The sequence below is a fragment of the Podarcis raffonei genome, chromosome 3 (assembly GCF_027172205.1).
Source record: "Podarcis raffonei isolate rPodRaf1 chromosome 3, rPodRaf1.pri, whole genome shotgun sequence".
Taxonomy (NCBI): domain Eukaryota; kingdom Metazoa; phylum Chordata; class Lepidosauria; order Squamata; family Lacertidae; genus Podarcis; species Podarcis raffonei.
In genome coordinates, this window is record NC_070604.1 from 68616230 (window position 1) to 68633626 (window position 17397).

At 39.6% G+C, this 17397-nt stretch overlaps 1 protein-coding gene across 3 annotated transcripts in view; it reads right to left on the bottom strand.

The window, feature by feature from the left end:
* Positions 1-17397, bottom strand: part of SYNE1 (spectrin repeat containing nuclear envelope protein 1) — a 302115-nt gene that overhangs the window by 3212 nt on the left and 281506 nt on the right. For all 3 annotated transcript variants that reach the window (XM_053382199.1, XM_053382197.1, XM_053382198.1), the window contains 6 exons: positions 14971-15182; positions 13068-13268; positions 12089-12217; positions 11326-11538; positions 10339-10431; positions 6806-6864 (listed from right to left, as the gene is read on the bottom strand). In XM_053382199.1, coding sequence (XP_053238174.1) covers positions 6806-6864; positions 10339-10431; positions 11326-11538; positions 12089-12217; positions 13068-13268; positions 14971-15182 — 907 coding nt within the window. The remainder of the gene's footprint in view (positions 1-6805; positions 6865-10338; positions 10432-11325; positions 11539-12088; positions 12218-13067; positions 13269-14970; positions 15183-17397) is intronic.

Below are 17397 nucleotides of genomic sequence, written 5' to 3' on the forward strand. Positions count from 1 at the left end.
CAATTTTTCCTCCTACCTCTCTGTGGTTGTGATAAGGCTGGTATATCCTGTTGATGTGGCCCCTGCATTTGTTCAGGATGCAGAGTGGAGAGAACTGGGTTCAGATTCTGCTGTAGTGATGAGACTCATAGAATTGTATAGTTGGAAGGGACCCAGAGTGTCATCTAGTCCAACCCCTGCAATGCAGGAATTTTGGGTCTGACCTGATCTCTTAGCCTAATGTATCTCTAAGGGTTAAAATTGCATAAATTTGAGAGGACAAAACAGTAGAACCCATGTTTGCCAACCCAAGACACTTGGGGAAAGGGCAAAATAAAAAGGTTATTAAAAATGCAAGCCATTTTTACATAGGCTGAAAATCCTGTTGACACTTTTTAGATAAAACTTAATTTAGGTTGGGACTGCATTTTGGAGCTTATTAAGCTTGTTTCTCCCTTGAGGCAGGGTTTATAAATGTTCAAAGTTCCTCCTTTCTGAGTGCTAATTCAACAAAGTTCATAAGCCTACCCAAAAATAAGCATGGCATATGATTAAAACATTGGTCTTTCTTCAGCTACTGGCCTTTTTACATCTGAATTTAAATTTGTATCACCTTTTCCAGTTTTTTTTTTAAATAGACCTCTCCAATTCATCTAGTTCAGCTACTTACTATTTTGTTTCTCTTTTTACATTTGTTTCTAAATTGCTTGATGGTGTGCTCTTAGATTTTTAGAAATTATCTGACTCTATTTTCCCCCTTTTTGTTATTTTAACTTTTGTTTCCTGATCTATCATGCAATAGAAACTACTTTGCTTTCCTTAATCTTCTTTTTGTTCTTACTCTTAATTTGTATTCAGCTTTTGATATTGCTTTATTTAAAGCACTGTCTATTTCTCTCTTTTGGATATCATATTGGTTTTCAGGGTTCTGCTTTTCTTTCATGTCTTTATAGACACACTTTCATGTTCCTGTTCTAGGTATAGTGGTTGAAATACAATCCCCGAGTTAACTTTCATGCTGTTCTGAAGGGCCCCTACCTGTCTGGAACACATTTTGTGGGTGCAGGGTCTGGCAAGATACTTAAAAGCATCTGAAAGCCTTTGATCTTATTTATGGGATTCATAGCCAGATTACACTTGGTTAACTCTCCTTTTTTTAATGACTGTCACCAACTTGTTTAAGCTAGCCGTTTTGGGAAAGGCACTATGGCTTTAATTTCTTCTTTGCTTTGTTCAATCATTTTATAGTTTTTTGTTCTTGTGTATATTAGATTATAAAACCTGGGCAGGGCATGTTTGCCTTTTTGTTCTGTACACAGCCTAGATATTTAGACACTATTAATTATTTATGTTGTTTCTTTATTTCATGTGGTCAGAGATTTACAAAGCCCTTGACAAACTGTCTGGTGTTTATGTTTTTCATAGACTTATTAATAGAGCTGTAAAGCTCCAAGACACTTGAGAACACTTCTGGGTTGTTGCACTTTTCCATGGAACTGTCACACATATGGGTAGATGTCAGTATGTGACCTCGGGGCCATATGGTTGGCACCTTCATAACCCATTGTGAAGTGGGCACTTTGTGATAAATACCAATGGCTAATTGGTGCTCTTGCACAACAAATGTTGCTTTCGGCAACAACAAACACACACGCCTGGACTTCTTGCAGCAAGAAAAGTGTTGGGAAATTACAATGGAAAGTGCACCAGTGGTGATGCCATATACCTTCCACATAAATTTTGAGAAAACAAATCAGGATGATTGCTCATTATACACTTCATCTGGAAGTGGACCCCATCATATAGCTCAAATCCCAACACCACAAACAAATCAGCTCATGCCAGATTCTAATGCACCACAAAAACACTGTTGCTAAAGCTGTCTTTAAGACAATAGTTACTTTACTACACACATTAGTTCAAAAGGGGGGGGGCAGGGAGGCCCTCTACCCCATACTACCCCATGCATATTTCTATAAGAGAAGCATACACATCCATTATAACAATGTGCAATTTACATCGATATACAAAGGACAAGGAATTATATGTCTGAAATACTGTAATTACTAAGAGTGCTCCAGAATTATCAGGAAGAGAGCACCATTATGGACATCCTAGGTTTTTTAATGCTGTAAGAGAGGCATCAAAATGATGGTCATATATTTCCAGTTTCTAGGGAACCAATTTTGAAAGGCCAATTTTTAGCATATTTTTATATGTAACCAGAAGAATTTATACACTAATGGGTTCATTAATAATTATTGAGCTGTGGTTACTGAAATCATAGGGCTGGCAGAGGTGAGTCTATTGAGATCAAAACAAGCCTTTGGGGATAAGTCAGACTCTGCATGAGGCAGCTTCATATGCAGATGCTGGGCTGGGCAGCATCTACCCTGGAACACCTTTGTTAATTGCATATATTTGTAATCTACCAAAGCTGTGTATTAAATTTCTTTTTTCTTATTTTTTTCTTTTGCAAAATGTTGCATTCACTCAGTAGATATGCAATATTATTGTGCAGTTCAGTAGGAGTAACACTTGATCTGACACTTTGTAAAGGTTTTTTTAAATCAATCATCACTTGTAATAGCTGTGCTGATTCTGCCTATCACTAAAGTCTCATTCGTAGTTTCTTCATCTGAAGTAGATTGAGACACATGTTGCACATGGCTGAACAAGGGCATTTGGAGTCATGGACAAAGCTACAACTAACAATTGTGCATGAAAATGATTTCTGATCACAAAACATTTGTTCTGCTCATATACCCACTGCCTTGCTTCCTGTGAAAGCCAAGACGAATCTTCAAGTCTGGATTATTATTGGGAATGAAAAGTGAGGTAGAAGAATGTAGCACTTGATTAATGGGTTCTGAGACTACAGACTGAATCACTGGCGCCAAGACCTTTTAGGGATCCTATAGGGTAAACACTTTGGAGAAAAGGACACAATTACTCTAATCTCTAACATTTTTATCTCATAAAATATCTATATTGACTCAAGCCTATGGCTGCAATCCAGTGATACAGCTCTGCTTGAAAAGGTCTCTCAACTGTTGGCTATGGCAGAAAAAATCTCTGAATATGTGTGCAGCTCCATCTGCCACTGCTGGCAATACTAAGTCTCATGAATAGTTTTGGATATTGATATACATCATTGGGGTATTTTTGTGCTAATTACTGATGGCATGGGGGAGAATATCCATTCCTTTATGCAACATTTCATTTGTTTATTTTGATTTTATCTTGACAAAACCCAATGTCCTGGAGTAGATAACTCTATCTATCTATCTATGGCATAAAGCAGCATCTAAGTGCTGTTTAACCTGAAGTTCTAGTAAGCTATATCAGACCCTGCTGAGTATGCAAATGTGCTAGCAATTTTATTGCTGCACCACATACAATGGTACCTTGGGTTACAGACGCTTCAGGTTACAGACTCCGCTAACCCAGAAATAGTACCTCGGGTTAAGAACTTTGCTTCAGGATGAGAACAGAAACCGCGCGGCGGCAGCAGAAGGCAACATTAGCTAAAGTGGTACCTCAAGGTTAAGAACAGTTTCAGGTTAAGAATGGACCTCCAGAACGAATTAAGTAAACCCGAGGTACCACGGTATATGCATTGTTCCCTGCCAACATAGGTGTTTTGCACCACCCAAAACACACCAATGTGAGAAAGCCAGGGTCCATAGGAAGGGCTGAACCATAGGTAATGCGTAGTTTGACAGTACCTGTCCTTTGGTCTGATGCAGCTTCTTCCAGACGAGTTTGCATTTAAAACCACTGCCCTTTTAAATTTGCAACAGCAAAATTCTACGGGTTAAATACCTTGGTCTCCTTTTATGTGTCTAGTCTCCCAAGGATTGCTGATCCAGTGCAAGATCAAACACAAGGTACTCAGATCAGAGGCAGGCCAGATTATTAAAAGAACACAGTGACAGCTTGTACTTCTTTATCAGTCAAAACCACATTACACATCAACTGCAACCTGTCTGGCTTCCATGCTTGATTAACTTCCTTATTCAGTAGAACACTCATTTGTATTCCGTGCTTGACTGAATGACAAATTGTCTATTGTGTTGTTCTGCTAAGAGATGTGTTAATAAACAGTGCTGGAGAAAGATGCATAGATGCCACAGTTAGAACATAGGCAGGCTCTAAAGCTGCAAAGTGGTGGTGAAGCGCATGCTGAGCCAGTGGCTGGCTCTTTCAGTGCCAGAACGTTCTAAAAAGGAGGCGTGTGCATGTGTGTGTGTGTGTGGAGGAAGAGGGAAGAGGAAAGTTGTTGTACACAGCAAGCCCTACCGGTACAATCTTCCCAAATGCAACTTCATTTCACAGACTGGTCAGAAAAAGCAATGCTTTGTTCAGTAAGCAGTCTTTCCCTCCTTTGTGTGAAAAACAACGTCCTGTCTCATACGGATTGGAAACAAATAGTTTTTCCTTAAGTTTCTTAAGTTCCTGGAGAAGAGGAGGTTAAGGGGTGATATGATAGCCATGTTCAAATATATAAAAGGATGTCACATAGAGGAGGGAGAAAGGTTGTTTTCTGCTGCTCCAGAGAAGCGGACATGGAGCAATGGATCCAAACTACAAGAAAGAAGATTCCACCTAAACATTAGGAAGAACTTCCTGACAGTAAGAGCTGTTCGACAGTGGAATTTGCTGCCAAGGAGTGTGGTGGAGTCTCCTTCTTTAGAGGTCTTTAAGCAGAGGCTTGACAACCATATGTCAGGAGTGCTCTGATGGTGTTTCCTGCTTGGCAGGGGGTTGGACTCGATGGCCCTTGTGGTCTCTTCCAACTCTATGATTCTATGATTCTTTCTTGACAAAAAACAACAACAGGCAACTAAGAGGTAGTTCCAGATATTATATGCATTTAAGCAAAATTTTGGAAAACTCTGAAATGTGTTCTACTTCATGTGTCACATAACCTCTGGGATTTTAATTCATTTTTGTTTATGAGAGCAAGACTGAGATATGAGGGTGGGTAAAATTGGAACAGCCAAAAAGCCCAGAGACATATTTTTGTTTTGTTTTAATCGAAGCTACCAACACATTTTTGCTTTAATGATGAGGTCTTTTTTTTTTAATACTTTTATATAGCTGAAATTTAGAGTTATTTTGTATTAGATTTTTTTGTATTATTCTGGGCTCCGTAAAGCAACCAAGTAGTTTTCCAGAATACCTTCCTCTAATATATTTTTGAGTTTCAACCAATTGATTTTGACACTGCAAAGTGGATGGGCACTTTTTGTGGAGCACTGAATACATTTCCTCTTTCAGTCACTTGATGCTTGTCACAATTCAAAAGGCACAAGCTGTGCATGGGTGTAAAACTTTAAGGGACTATAAATGACACGTGGCAAGAAGCGGATAGTGGATTAGCATTAGCATTCCTTCTCCCCTCCTATTCATTTCACAATGGCGTTTTGCTGAGAAAAATGTGGTTTGTGAAGGATCATCCAGTGTTGAGTGCCCTCGATTTATCTTGTGATTGATTTATTCTATGCCTGTTTGACTGGCTGATTTATTGTATAAAATGTATTTCTGTCGCACTTCACATACTTTTAGATTCAAGGGGTCCAAATAAAATAAGGTACAATCCAGGAAATGCTAGGCATGCCATCCCCACTGAAATGAATTAGAACATGACATTTAGGTGCACATTTTAACTCCATTGACATCAATGGGACCCAAGCCTTTCTAACTTTTAGTGGGTTTCACTGCAAGGGATGGCAGACAGTAGTACTGTTGTTGGTGTGAGCTACATTTTCAGGGTATGTTCATTTCTGTATCTCTCTCTCTCTCTCTCTCTCTCTCTCTCTCTGTCTCTATCTGCATTGTCATGTTCCTGTTATTAAAAACAACAACAGATGTCAACATTGGACAGGGACGTAGAATATAAATGTGCATTTTCTGGAGCTCTATTTCAGGCCAGACAAAGAAGGAAGGGGCAAGAAGGTAGAGTGAATTGTTGATTGGTAAAAAGGTCACACACAGACACACACACATGTATATATCTATAGATACACAAATATATCACACTGACAATGACAGAATGCAGAAGCACTGTTAGCTGCAGAGAAGACAGGTTGCTGGACACAAGGTGAAAGCTGGAAGCTACAGCTGTTAACTCTACTCTCAAGTGCTGGCGCAAAGAGGGGGTGTGCTGCTCTCATAATGCCCTGTGTCTGCAAGCACCTTACTAAGGTTAGTATATTGCATCTGCAAGGAAGTTGTCTCACAGTGGAGAAAAAAAGATGTGCTGCTGCCAAATCTTCATTTTCAGCGTTATCTCAGGTTTCGGATTGTGCCTGGAGTCATTAAATATGAAAACCCGCAAACTGAACAAAACTTTACAAACTTGAAAATAAAGGAGGCAAATCTTAAGAGGATTTTTTTCATTTTCAGATTTGCGGGTTTTGTGAATTCTGATATACTGTATTGGTCTAATACCTGCCATAACTTAACATCTAGAAACAAAGAGGATGATAAAAGTCTTTGCCATGGACCTAAGCATAGATCTGCCAGTAGTTTCTTAGTGGCAAAATGATGGATGCAATGCATACATCCATTTAATCAAAGGCATCTAAATAATTTAAATGTAGGTTGAAGTTCATTGGAAGCAAAAGCAGAATACTATTGAGTGCTTGTAGTGCAATATTTTGTCTTAGTGTAATTTGATACTTGTAGGAGAAAGCCTACACTTAAACTGCTTGATGTCTTTTTTCATCAGATTAAATGTGCACAGTTACATATCATGGACAGTTTCCATCATCCTCTTGAAGTTCTAGATCAGAATGCAGAAACCAGGAGAATAAGGTACCTGCTGTGTGGACTGCTGACAGAGGGTCCAGGCTGTGAGACATTACATTTGCCTCGTGGCTGTTTGCAATGAACAGGGGTAAAGAAAGAAGAATGTTCAGTCCAGGCAAATAAAGGCAAGCTACTGATGAAAAACAAATTAAAAAGTGCAGCAAAGGAAACACAAAATCAAATGAAGTTACTAATTTCCATGAATCAAGGAAACTGGCTTTTCTTTTCTGCTCCTAGTTGAATATGAATCTGAACGTACAACATGAACTTAAAATGACACTGTAGTCAATAAAACAATACAAAGAAAGTGCAGTGTATTAAAAAAAGAAACTTACGGTTAAATGCCTCAAGCAATTTGCTGTATTAATTCATATCTATTCAAAAGTTACACTTTTGTTTGCTGATGCTTCAAAAATATATTCTGTTTTTAATAATAGTAATTATTATTTTAAGAAAATGTTTCCTTGTTTTGCATCAGTTATCTTTAGGGTCAGTAACTCTGCTTTCAGTATCACACTAACATCATTTGGCTTTTCATTGTTAATACATTTTGGGACAAGTCGAAAGTTAGCCCAGTCAATGTAGATGATGCTACTAGCACAACATGCAGCGCAAATCAGCTACATCAGATGGACTCTCTATGCTACCAGCAAGAATTTCAAAGAGTTACTGGCAGTAGTGTGAAGGTGAGATATGTGATGTGGGCAAACTGCATGGTATGCCCTGTGGTACTTGCAATGTCTTTGGAAATCATTTCAGCTGACCTCCACGTGATTGTAATAAAGTGTAGACCCTCCTTGCAGTCTTAGTCTCTTCTTATGTGTTGTTAGTTAATCATTATAGCAGCAATAGAAAGGTATATGGGTTGGATCCAGACCTGTCTCTGTGTGAATGGAAGTGGAGGCACCTCAGCTCTCTGTGACAACTTTACAGGGGACAGTGGAGACTGTGAAGGGAGGAAGAACTGGAGAAAATCACTGCACTGTCCACTTCCTCCAGTGCTAGTAGAATTCCACTGAATGCAGCTCTGGCTCCAACCCTATTATATTTTTTATTAGTTCAAATTTGTTTTGGTGAAGATTATATATTTGGAATATAAATCCAGGCTTTACAAAAAATATCTCAAATTTTCTTTTCTATTTGAAAAAGTTAAAGCTAATTTTAAAGATATACCTTAGAGAAATCCCCTGTATCATACTGTACACCAGAGAAGGTGATGATAAAAAGAAAAAAAAGTGTATCAATCAACCAAACAGTGCTCTGTTTGAAGTGACAAATACAGATTTAAGGCATTGAAATTGTGTATGTTGCATTTCTAACCATGGTTTAGTGAATGTCTACTTGCTACGATAAGCTGCTATTTCTACTCATATCCATAAGCTAACCATGATATATATAACTTATATTTTAGAAATGTTGAAAGATAAAAATGAAAGTAATGACCCAGGAAACAAAACTGCCATGATTTTTGTGCATCTTCCCCTTGAAAAGCCAGTGTTCCTTTACATTCTCAAACTAGGATCTAAATGAAACTAGTGAATGTATTGAAATCAATTTTAAGAGGCCGTAAGGTTCATAAAGACAGAACTCAGATTTTTTTTATAAGAGAGCAAATGAAAATTGATAGTTTTCTAAAAGCTAAGGAAAGCTGAATAATACTTAAATTAAAACGAACAAAAAGAATGAAAACCAAGTTCCCTACAGGACTCAAAGTGAAGAGTAGTACATTATGTGGCTCACAGACTAGCTTTGTACTATATTCCAGTGGCACAAAAGGAAAATGCAAGTAGGTGGAAGGGCGTGTGTGGTGGGTAGTATCAGGAATAAAAGAAAACAAATTATTATTCACACAAAACTTTGGCATATGCATGCCTGGAATAGTATTGCTTTTACTCCTTCAGCAAGCCAGGGAGTGTGTTGCATTGGAAAAAAACAACTTGCTTTCTCTATTTGCTAAGAAATCAGCAGCATACCGAAGAAACAAGTTTTCATTGCATTGCCAACACCACCACAAAACAAAGAGCAACAGCTGGAATAATTTTGGTTGGGCTTTTGGGTGACACCCAGTGGTATCTGCCCACTTGCATAAAATCCACTTGGACAATGTAAATTCTGGTTTCTCCAGCCCCCTGTGTGCCCCCCCCCCCAATCTGCTCTAAAGTGTTCCTGACCCTCTTACTCGAGCAGATTTTGGGGGTCTTCAGGGAGATTCAGGGAGGAAGAGAGCAAGGAGAAATCCAGGTTTCATGAGCTGATTATCAATTGAACTATGATGGATCTCACCCTTTCACCTTCATTGCAAAGGACAAGGAAGACAAAGCTGCTCATTTTCCACACTCAAGAAGAGCAATTCCACTCTGAACATGTGTATGGTGAATTTTATGAATATAAAATTGTTTTCTTGAATCCCTGGCACTTCCCTACAACATTATCTTATCACTAATACTGATAGCTTAGCAGCTTCTGTGTTGTGTTTTGTAAGTGGCCCTACAATGTAACGGTATTCATCGGGTGACCTTAGAAATTGGATTTTTGATCAGGATGCCAACCAAGACAAAGCATCCATCATTGCAGCTCGCTACTCTACTTAGTACCCCCCAAGTTAAGGCAAATCACTCAAGGCCCCATTACCCTGACCTTGCCACAACTACGCAGGGCCTTTGTAGAACTAAGATTTCAACAGATGCCCTCAGCATTTTTAGAGGGGAGATACAGTCATACCTCATGTTGCGTAACCTACAGGTTACAGAATCTTTGGGTTACGGCTGCGGCAAACCCCGAAGCGCTCTGCGGCGGTGTGTGCGTGCGCAAAAGCAGTCCTCTGGTTACAGAATTTTCAGGATTCAGATCCCGTTCAGAACCGGAGGTACCACTGTACTGGGGAATTTCCCATACAGATTGCAAATCTATACATGGATGCAATCAGGTAGAGGACATCACACACTACCTGCTGACTTGCCCCCTGTATACAATGCCCAGAGGAAAATTTATATCGCCAATTCTTAATTGGCTTCCAGGTTGATCCACACAGGAAGTGACAGTTGAACTCCTAGCAGATAAACATCTATATATTACACACCAGGTAGCCAAATTTGCACTGGCAGCCAAGAAGCTTTGTTCTAGCTATGTGAATGTACTCCAATCTTAAGTCTTAATGTCGTAAATTTCTTTTTATGTTGTAAACTACTACAGGTTACGTGTATAATTTTAGATGAAAGTTTCCTTTTATTCTCTGTTGTCCATTGTAAACGCCTTTGACTATATACAATAAAAATATTTGATTGACTAACATGTCGTGAGGCACCTACCACACTTTGAGTCCTGGTTTTACTATATATAGCATTTTATAATCCTGATTTCATGCAGGGAAGGAGATGCAGCAAAGTTTAGGGAGGCAGTGTTTTGTTGGAGGGAGAGCTCTTCTGGGTTGGTGCCTTTTTCTTGCCTATGAGGAGGAGGAAGATGGTGTGGACCTGTCACCTGGCTACAGCTACCTGGAGCTTCTACCCAAGAGCTAGCAGAAGGTATCTGGTGGGACATTACCGTTCTCTGTCTGCTTGGAGTACTCCTTCCCGATACTGGACTGGGGGATCCTGAAGTGTCCAGCTCATCAGCGGATGACCAGGAGGACAGATCCTAAGGTTGAGAATCAGTGGAGATTAGAAGGGGGAAAACACTATATATAAACTTGGTTCACAAAAAAGGACAAAAAATGCACACCAACTGCTCGCAATTTGAAACGAAGTTGCTACAGGTTATGCAACACAGTTTGTGAAGACAAGCATACAAGTATTCTACCTTGCCTTGGGCAGGGAACTGTTATTTCTGGCTAAGTCAAGCCCAAGAAAACAGTTGCTCTTTAATGTGTGTGGTGTGTTCTTTTTAAAGTAATAGGTGGTGTGTACACAATAAAAATTCCCACTTGAATTGCAGATGTTTTTTCCTACACAGAGATATATACTAGTCAGACTGAAAACTCATCATATTATTTGTACACTGTGGTATATTTTATTAGTAAGGGGGAATAACAGAGGGACTACTTGCAATGGAAAGTATTCAAATCACCCTTTCAGTACTGAGGCAGGTGTATAGTGTTTTTATTCATTTGTCAGCTACAGGCTGGAAGTGTTGTAGCTATATTTTTTAAAAATATACAGTATTTTGCAAAAGATTGTCAGATTTGGATCGTAGCAGAGCAGCAAAATATACTTTTAACGAATACGTATTTGAGATGGAAAATACATTCTGTCCCCTATCAAAAAACAAAGGGCTGGTGTAATTTGCAGATGGACCACTAATACATTGCATTGGCAACAATGCTTTTGCTTTTTAACTAACTGGATTCCCCCCAGAAACAGTAACTTCTGATTAAAGGGTGTGTGTGTGATCTAAGCATTTTGATGCCAACAATGCCATGTGTGCACTGCAAAAAACTTGCATGAATGATGTCACAATAAACATCTGTCTGGAAGCAACCTAGCAGTGAACAGCCACAATGACTAGTAGATTTGCCGTGGCAGAATGACTTACCAGCTGACTGCTTGAAACATCTAGGATTTTCTCCAGCTCCTTAATGTGATGTGAAACTTCTTTAAGGAGCATTTTGAGTCTGTTTCCAATCACATGGACCTTCTCTTTGGCTTCTAGACAATCCTTGCCTTCAGCATTGACTAGCAGTTGGCAGGACATGTCTTGAAGAGATGCCACCTTCAGCTGAGATTCTAGCAGTTCGCGCCTTATTTGCTGTCAGGAAGGGGGGCAATCAGATGCAATTTGTTGCTTTGAATGAGTCAAAATGTAATTCAAATATTTTTTCTGATCTTAAAACTCAGGAACAGGGACCAATAAAGCTAAACTACCATACACTTGCTGTTGCAAATAAAAAAGAGATATCCAAATTCAAAAGAGAGGATTAATGATTGGTATTTTATTCTAAAAGCATGTCTGAACTGCACACTATTTTGTAAGTTATGCATTTGCTAGAAATATGTCATTATGTCATTATTTCAGGGTTCCCACTGCAAAGAAAAATGTTTTAAAAACAGATTGATGGCTTTCTATACCAAATCAAGAAGCATTCCTGGTAGCATTCCTGGTAGTCAATACCAGGAATATGCATTCTCAATTGGCACCAAAGGATCACAATATGTGTTCCAGATACTAGTTTCCATGTTCTTTTTTAATCTCTGAATTATTGTTCCTTTAGAGAAAGGTACAGTACCATTCCAGATACTAGTTTCCATGTTCTTTTTTAATCTCTGAATTATTGTTCCTTTAGAGAAAGGTACAGTACCATTAGTAGCCTGTGATGATCCTGCAGAGTGTCTGAATCCAGATTTGGGTTGATAGGGACAATCTCATTTTTCCTTCTGTCAATGTTCTCCAGCCACAGCAACAAACCGTGGCTCATCTCATGGAAATCCTAGAAGTGATAGATGGAAGTTTAATGCCAAATGTATTTTTTTGTGTTGCCCAGAACTCCAAAGATGCATTCAAATTTTACATTATCTGCTCCTCCAAAAAATGAGTTGTGAGCATACATCCTTCTCCCCACTCCCTGGCCCCACTTGACTTAACAGAACATTTCTAGGTTTGTCAAATCACAATTTTTTGTGATGTCAGAACTGGCAAACTGGTTTGAGCGATCCCTGTAAACTTGAATTGAACCAGTTTGCAGTTCTGCTTTGGAGTGATTGCTCTGGTTCAGTAGTCACAACAAACCAGAGAGCATTGTATTAAACAAAGCAATTCTGCGCAGCTTCATCTTCCAAACCACATTTGGATTGGTGAAAATTATGTATGAACAACATGTTAAGTGCAGTATGAAACATATGTAATGCTGTTCTGTGTAACAAGGCCTTGATGGCCTTGAGTATTTAATGCGCTGAACAGGAAGTAGCTACTAATATTACATCCTTGTTTGAATCACTTTTCACAGGAACAAAATCCTACATATGGTATAAGGCCTGTCACCTTAACAATATGCCAAAAACATCAATATAGAAAATGTGCAAGGCAGTTTTCAGGAAGCAATTTAGGGAATGTGCAACAGATTTTACCTAAGGCACCAAAATCTTTTAATAATTAGGCTTCTGGGCTTCAAAAAATACTTGCTTTTCATGCTCTTGTCTAAAATGTCTCTGTGATATATTCAAGGCAGGATATGATGGTGTGCACACATTAAAGTAACTCATTTAAGAAAATGAATGTAATTGGTGCAACATCTAATCCAAGAGTCGAAGGGGAATGATTTTGCATAGACCAGAACAGACCTGACATTGCATTAGAGCGTTCTGCAGTGAACAGCGCCATTCTTCTAGCATACTACAGACATGATCCCAGCGCATGTTCATCTGAGACAACCGTTCCTGCAGCTTCTTGTTTTCCTCACTGTCAGACTGCATGAATTCTGAGCTGCAAAGGTTGACGGACAAAATGATGGCTTTGCGGTTATCAACGGCCTTCTGTAGCTCCTTGGGGAATGAAGAGAGACGGGAGTAAGCTTTTTTACAGGAAACATGCTCGAGAATTCAAGAAGAAACAAGTTCCACTATCTCTCTTAAAGTTTCATAACTTAAAAGACAGTTACTGTGTCTTTATTTTTAAGTGATAGGTCTGGCTTCTGACTAGTAAGAACCCATTTTTATAAATGTCTCCGATTTTATGTTTGCAGTAGAATTCAGAACAAACTAATAAAATATTTAAAGACCTAAAGCCTTATGGCATGGTTGAATTTGATGGGGATTGAAACCACAGGAGCTGGCTCTTTTTTCATACTCCAGACTGTACACATAACCTACTTTCAGACTGTTGCTATTTTTGGAGTGTGGGGGATTCAATTACACACTGGCAAATCCAGATCTCACAATTATAGTGGATTCTGAGGTCTTGTGCAAGAAATCTGCTTCCCCAAAAAAATGACTTTTTGAGGGAAGTGAATGGAAATTGCACTGGAATGTGTGGGATAGTAGTAGTTTTGATGCAATGTCATCTAGTCTCTCATCAAACAAATGAGGATGAATGCTCATTAAATAGACATCATCTAGCTTTCCCTTAAACAAATTAGGATCAATGCTCAATAAGCACGTCATCTGGAAGCAAGTATTTAAATACTTTGGGAGGAATTCAATGTTGTGCTATGGCAATTGTTCCACCAGCACAAACATTTCTGTTTACTATGTGGAAAGATTCCCCTCCCCACACTGTTCTGGAGGCTCTCCCGATTCCCCCAAATGAGTTTGTTAGCTGAATCTGCCCCATACAGACACAAACTTCAAAAAAGAAAAAAAAAGTGTGAATATTGTACCTCACAATGTCAAAAAGCTTAGACAGATAGTGGGCTGTGTCCTGGACTAGTCTAATTTAGAACAAGCCTCTGAATTTCGCATCAAAGAGGGAATTACCTTTCTCTAGAGCAAATGAATTGATGTCATCATTTGGCTTAGCTGAAGTACTGCAGCCTTAGTTTATGAGGCTTTAATTCAGGCCCAAAGGAAATATTAATGCCACATTCATGTAAGGAAATTGTCCTCTGGATCTTCTGGAAACAGCTATGGGCCCACCCAGATGAAGTATCCCATACACAGATCAAGATACACTGTTAAACCCATTCATCCCTAGAGTGTAGGCATTAGTCCCTGTCTGACTATAGGACAAATTCCAAAAGAAAAAAAGAATATTAACCAAAAGGAGGTCTGATGTTGACCATACTGTGCACTGGTAAACAAGCAGAGTTCTTTGCTTGGTTTTCTCAAAATGCCACAGATTTAGCTGATCTGAGTTGGCAGCCTGGTGCCTTCACTACATTATAGTGCTCTTTGTAAAGAATGTCTGGTTGCCCTCCCCTTGGCTTGCCTCTTAAGAGCAAAATCTTCTGCCAACCATCTTAACCATCTGCCACTGTGAGTGTCTTTGGAGGAAGATGTAGGATATGAAGAGAAGGAATGAATAAATAATAAAATGAATATAAACACTGGCATACTGTGTAACGTAAAGAAGAAGAAAACTCCAATGAAATTGACTATCATGGTCTTTCATTTCCAGTCCTTTAGTATATGAAGAAATGCAGGGTCCAGAAATTGGCAGTGCTTTTTCAATAGGAGCTGAAATGGCACCTCACAAAAATAAAGCATATTAGAAAATCAACAGAAAAGAGGACCAGGAATTAGAACCTACTTTCAGTTTTTTAATCCGTAGCTCAATGGTTTGTATATCCGTGCTGAGATCAAGGCAGCACAGTTGTTCCAACTCTTCTTCAGTTTCTCCAAGCCAAACCCAGATGCTGTTTAGGTCAGAACTAAATTGCTGCCATTGCTGAAGATTCTGTTTCATCCTCAGTTCTTTACTTAAGGCCTGGGCCTGGATTAACTCCCACCGATCAATCACACCTAAAGGGAAAAAGATCTCTCTGTAAGAGCAACTTCCTTCCTGACCCTCCCCCGCCCCCCAATATTCCATCACACGTTAGCATGATCAAGAAACAGAATCTAGGGTGAAGGTGTGCAGACAAAGGCAAGTTAAATTCTGGGGTGACCAGGGACCCTTAGGTTCCATGCCAATAGTAACACCTGAGGACACTCATATAAGTGAATGCCTGCCATCCAGTCTTAGAATGAAAAGTAATGCACTGATCTTGGGGACTGCCTGGACCAGATACCACTGACAGGGGCATCATGGGGGAAGGAATGTGTACAGAGCTCACAGAGAGACATTCAGAGTCCCTTCTAGTTAAGGCTGAACAAAGTTCTGGTGGTACTGATGGTGCAGAAGTTTTCTGAAAGCCTAACTTTGGCCTAACTTAGTTGCTGTGTGTTTTGAAATCCTCATGGCTGGCTATTTTCTCCCTAGATTTAATAATCTGAGGGCAGGAAGCAGGAATGCCAGCTTGGCCCCATAACCCTGGGTGCCTGGGGTCGTGGGTTCCATGTAGTGCGCATGGCCCTGGCACTAAAATTTGTGAGTGCCCGGCCCCTTCATGAGGAATTTTGTGGGTGCCCGGGCACCCAGGGAGTTGGCACCTATGGCAGGAAGCATTTCCCTCACTCTGAAATTGCTTCAGAAATATGGCACACATCGATACATACTGCACCCATTATAGTGGACATTTTGTTAGGAAACATATAGATTCTGTATTTTTCTATACTCTGTTAATTCGTAAAGTAATAGCCCAAACAAGACAATTCTCACAGAAGGAGTTGTGCTGATTAATTTACCACAGCATCCAAAAACTGCACTAATCATTATCATGACATGCTAAATTAACTAATGAAAGGGATGAATACTATGCTGTTTTCATTAAGGGCTATAACGAAGCTTCGCACAAGCAAATCAGTCTGAGAATTTCCCACCAGATTCAATTAACTGTGACACTCACTCCCCTGGCTCCATCATTACAAAAAGTTCCAGATTCCAAGGCAAAATCTTAAAACAAAAACCCATTTCTAATTTCAGTTTGAGATGCATGCTCCTTTTTAATTGCATGATTGCTCTGACAGAAATCGATACAGCCTTCCTCTCATCTTGGTGACTGCTACTTACCTAGACCTCCAGTAGCACTTCAAGCCTTATATTGGATCAGTCTATGTCAATTTGTATTAAATATGGAGCTTTGCTCTCTTCATCCATAACCTAAAAACCACATCCCCAATAAGCATTACAGTAAGCCTGCAACTTATGTGGGGGTTACATTCATGCCTAAAATGAAAATCATTTATAGTCAAAACCAGTGCTTTTTTTCTCTAGCGGTACTCAAGGGCACACAGTACCGGCACCTTTTCTTCTAGAAGAAAGGCATTTACTGTATTAACTTCGTGCTGAGTACCAGGACCTATTTTTCTAGAAGAAAAGCACTGGGACGCAAAACCCATTGGAGTTGAATGGCTGGTGGGATTGCCAAAGTCAGAACCCTGTCCTCAGAACCCCGCCCCCTTTCTGCCCATTACTTGTTTGTTTGTTTGTTTTGCCATGCACATGAAGCTGAAGGTGCACAAGTAAAATGCGTGTAAGTTGAAGGCTTACTGTATTCCAGTTTGTTCACATATTCAGTTTCAGTTAGCTCACTTCCATCCACTGCCTCAACATAAGCCAAGAGGGAAGCAGCACAAAGATTCTGAGATATACTATTAAAAAATAATAATCTATAACAACATTTAACATTTGCTGGGAACATATATTAACTAGGTGGCATACAGGAAAAGCAGCAGTGCAAGCTGATGTACTGGCGAGAGCCAGTATGGTGTAGTGGTTAAGAGCGGCAGACTTGTAATCTGGGGAACCGGGTTCGCATCTCCGCTCCTCCACATGCAGCTGCTGGGTGACCTTGGGCTAGTCACACTTCTCTGAAGTCTCTCAGCCCCACTCACCTCACAGAGTGTTTGTTGTGGGGGAGGAAGGGAAAGGAGAATGTTAGCCGCTTTGAGATTCCTTCGGGTAGTGATAAAGCGGGATATCAAATCCAAACTCTTACTCACAGAAAGCCTCATTGACCTCAGTGGGACTTACTCCCCAGCTAAGTGTGCATAGAGGAGTCTATCCTAAGAGCTTCAAGGAAAATACTTGATTAAAACTAGAGCTAAGAAAACTCAGGCACTTCCAAAGTCTTAT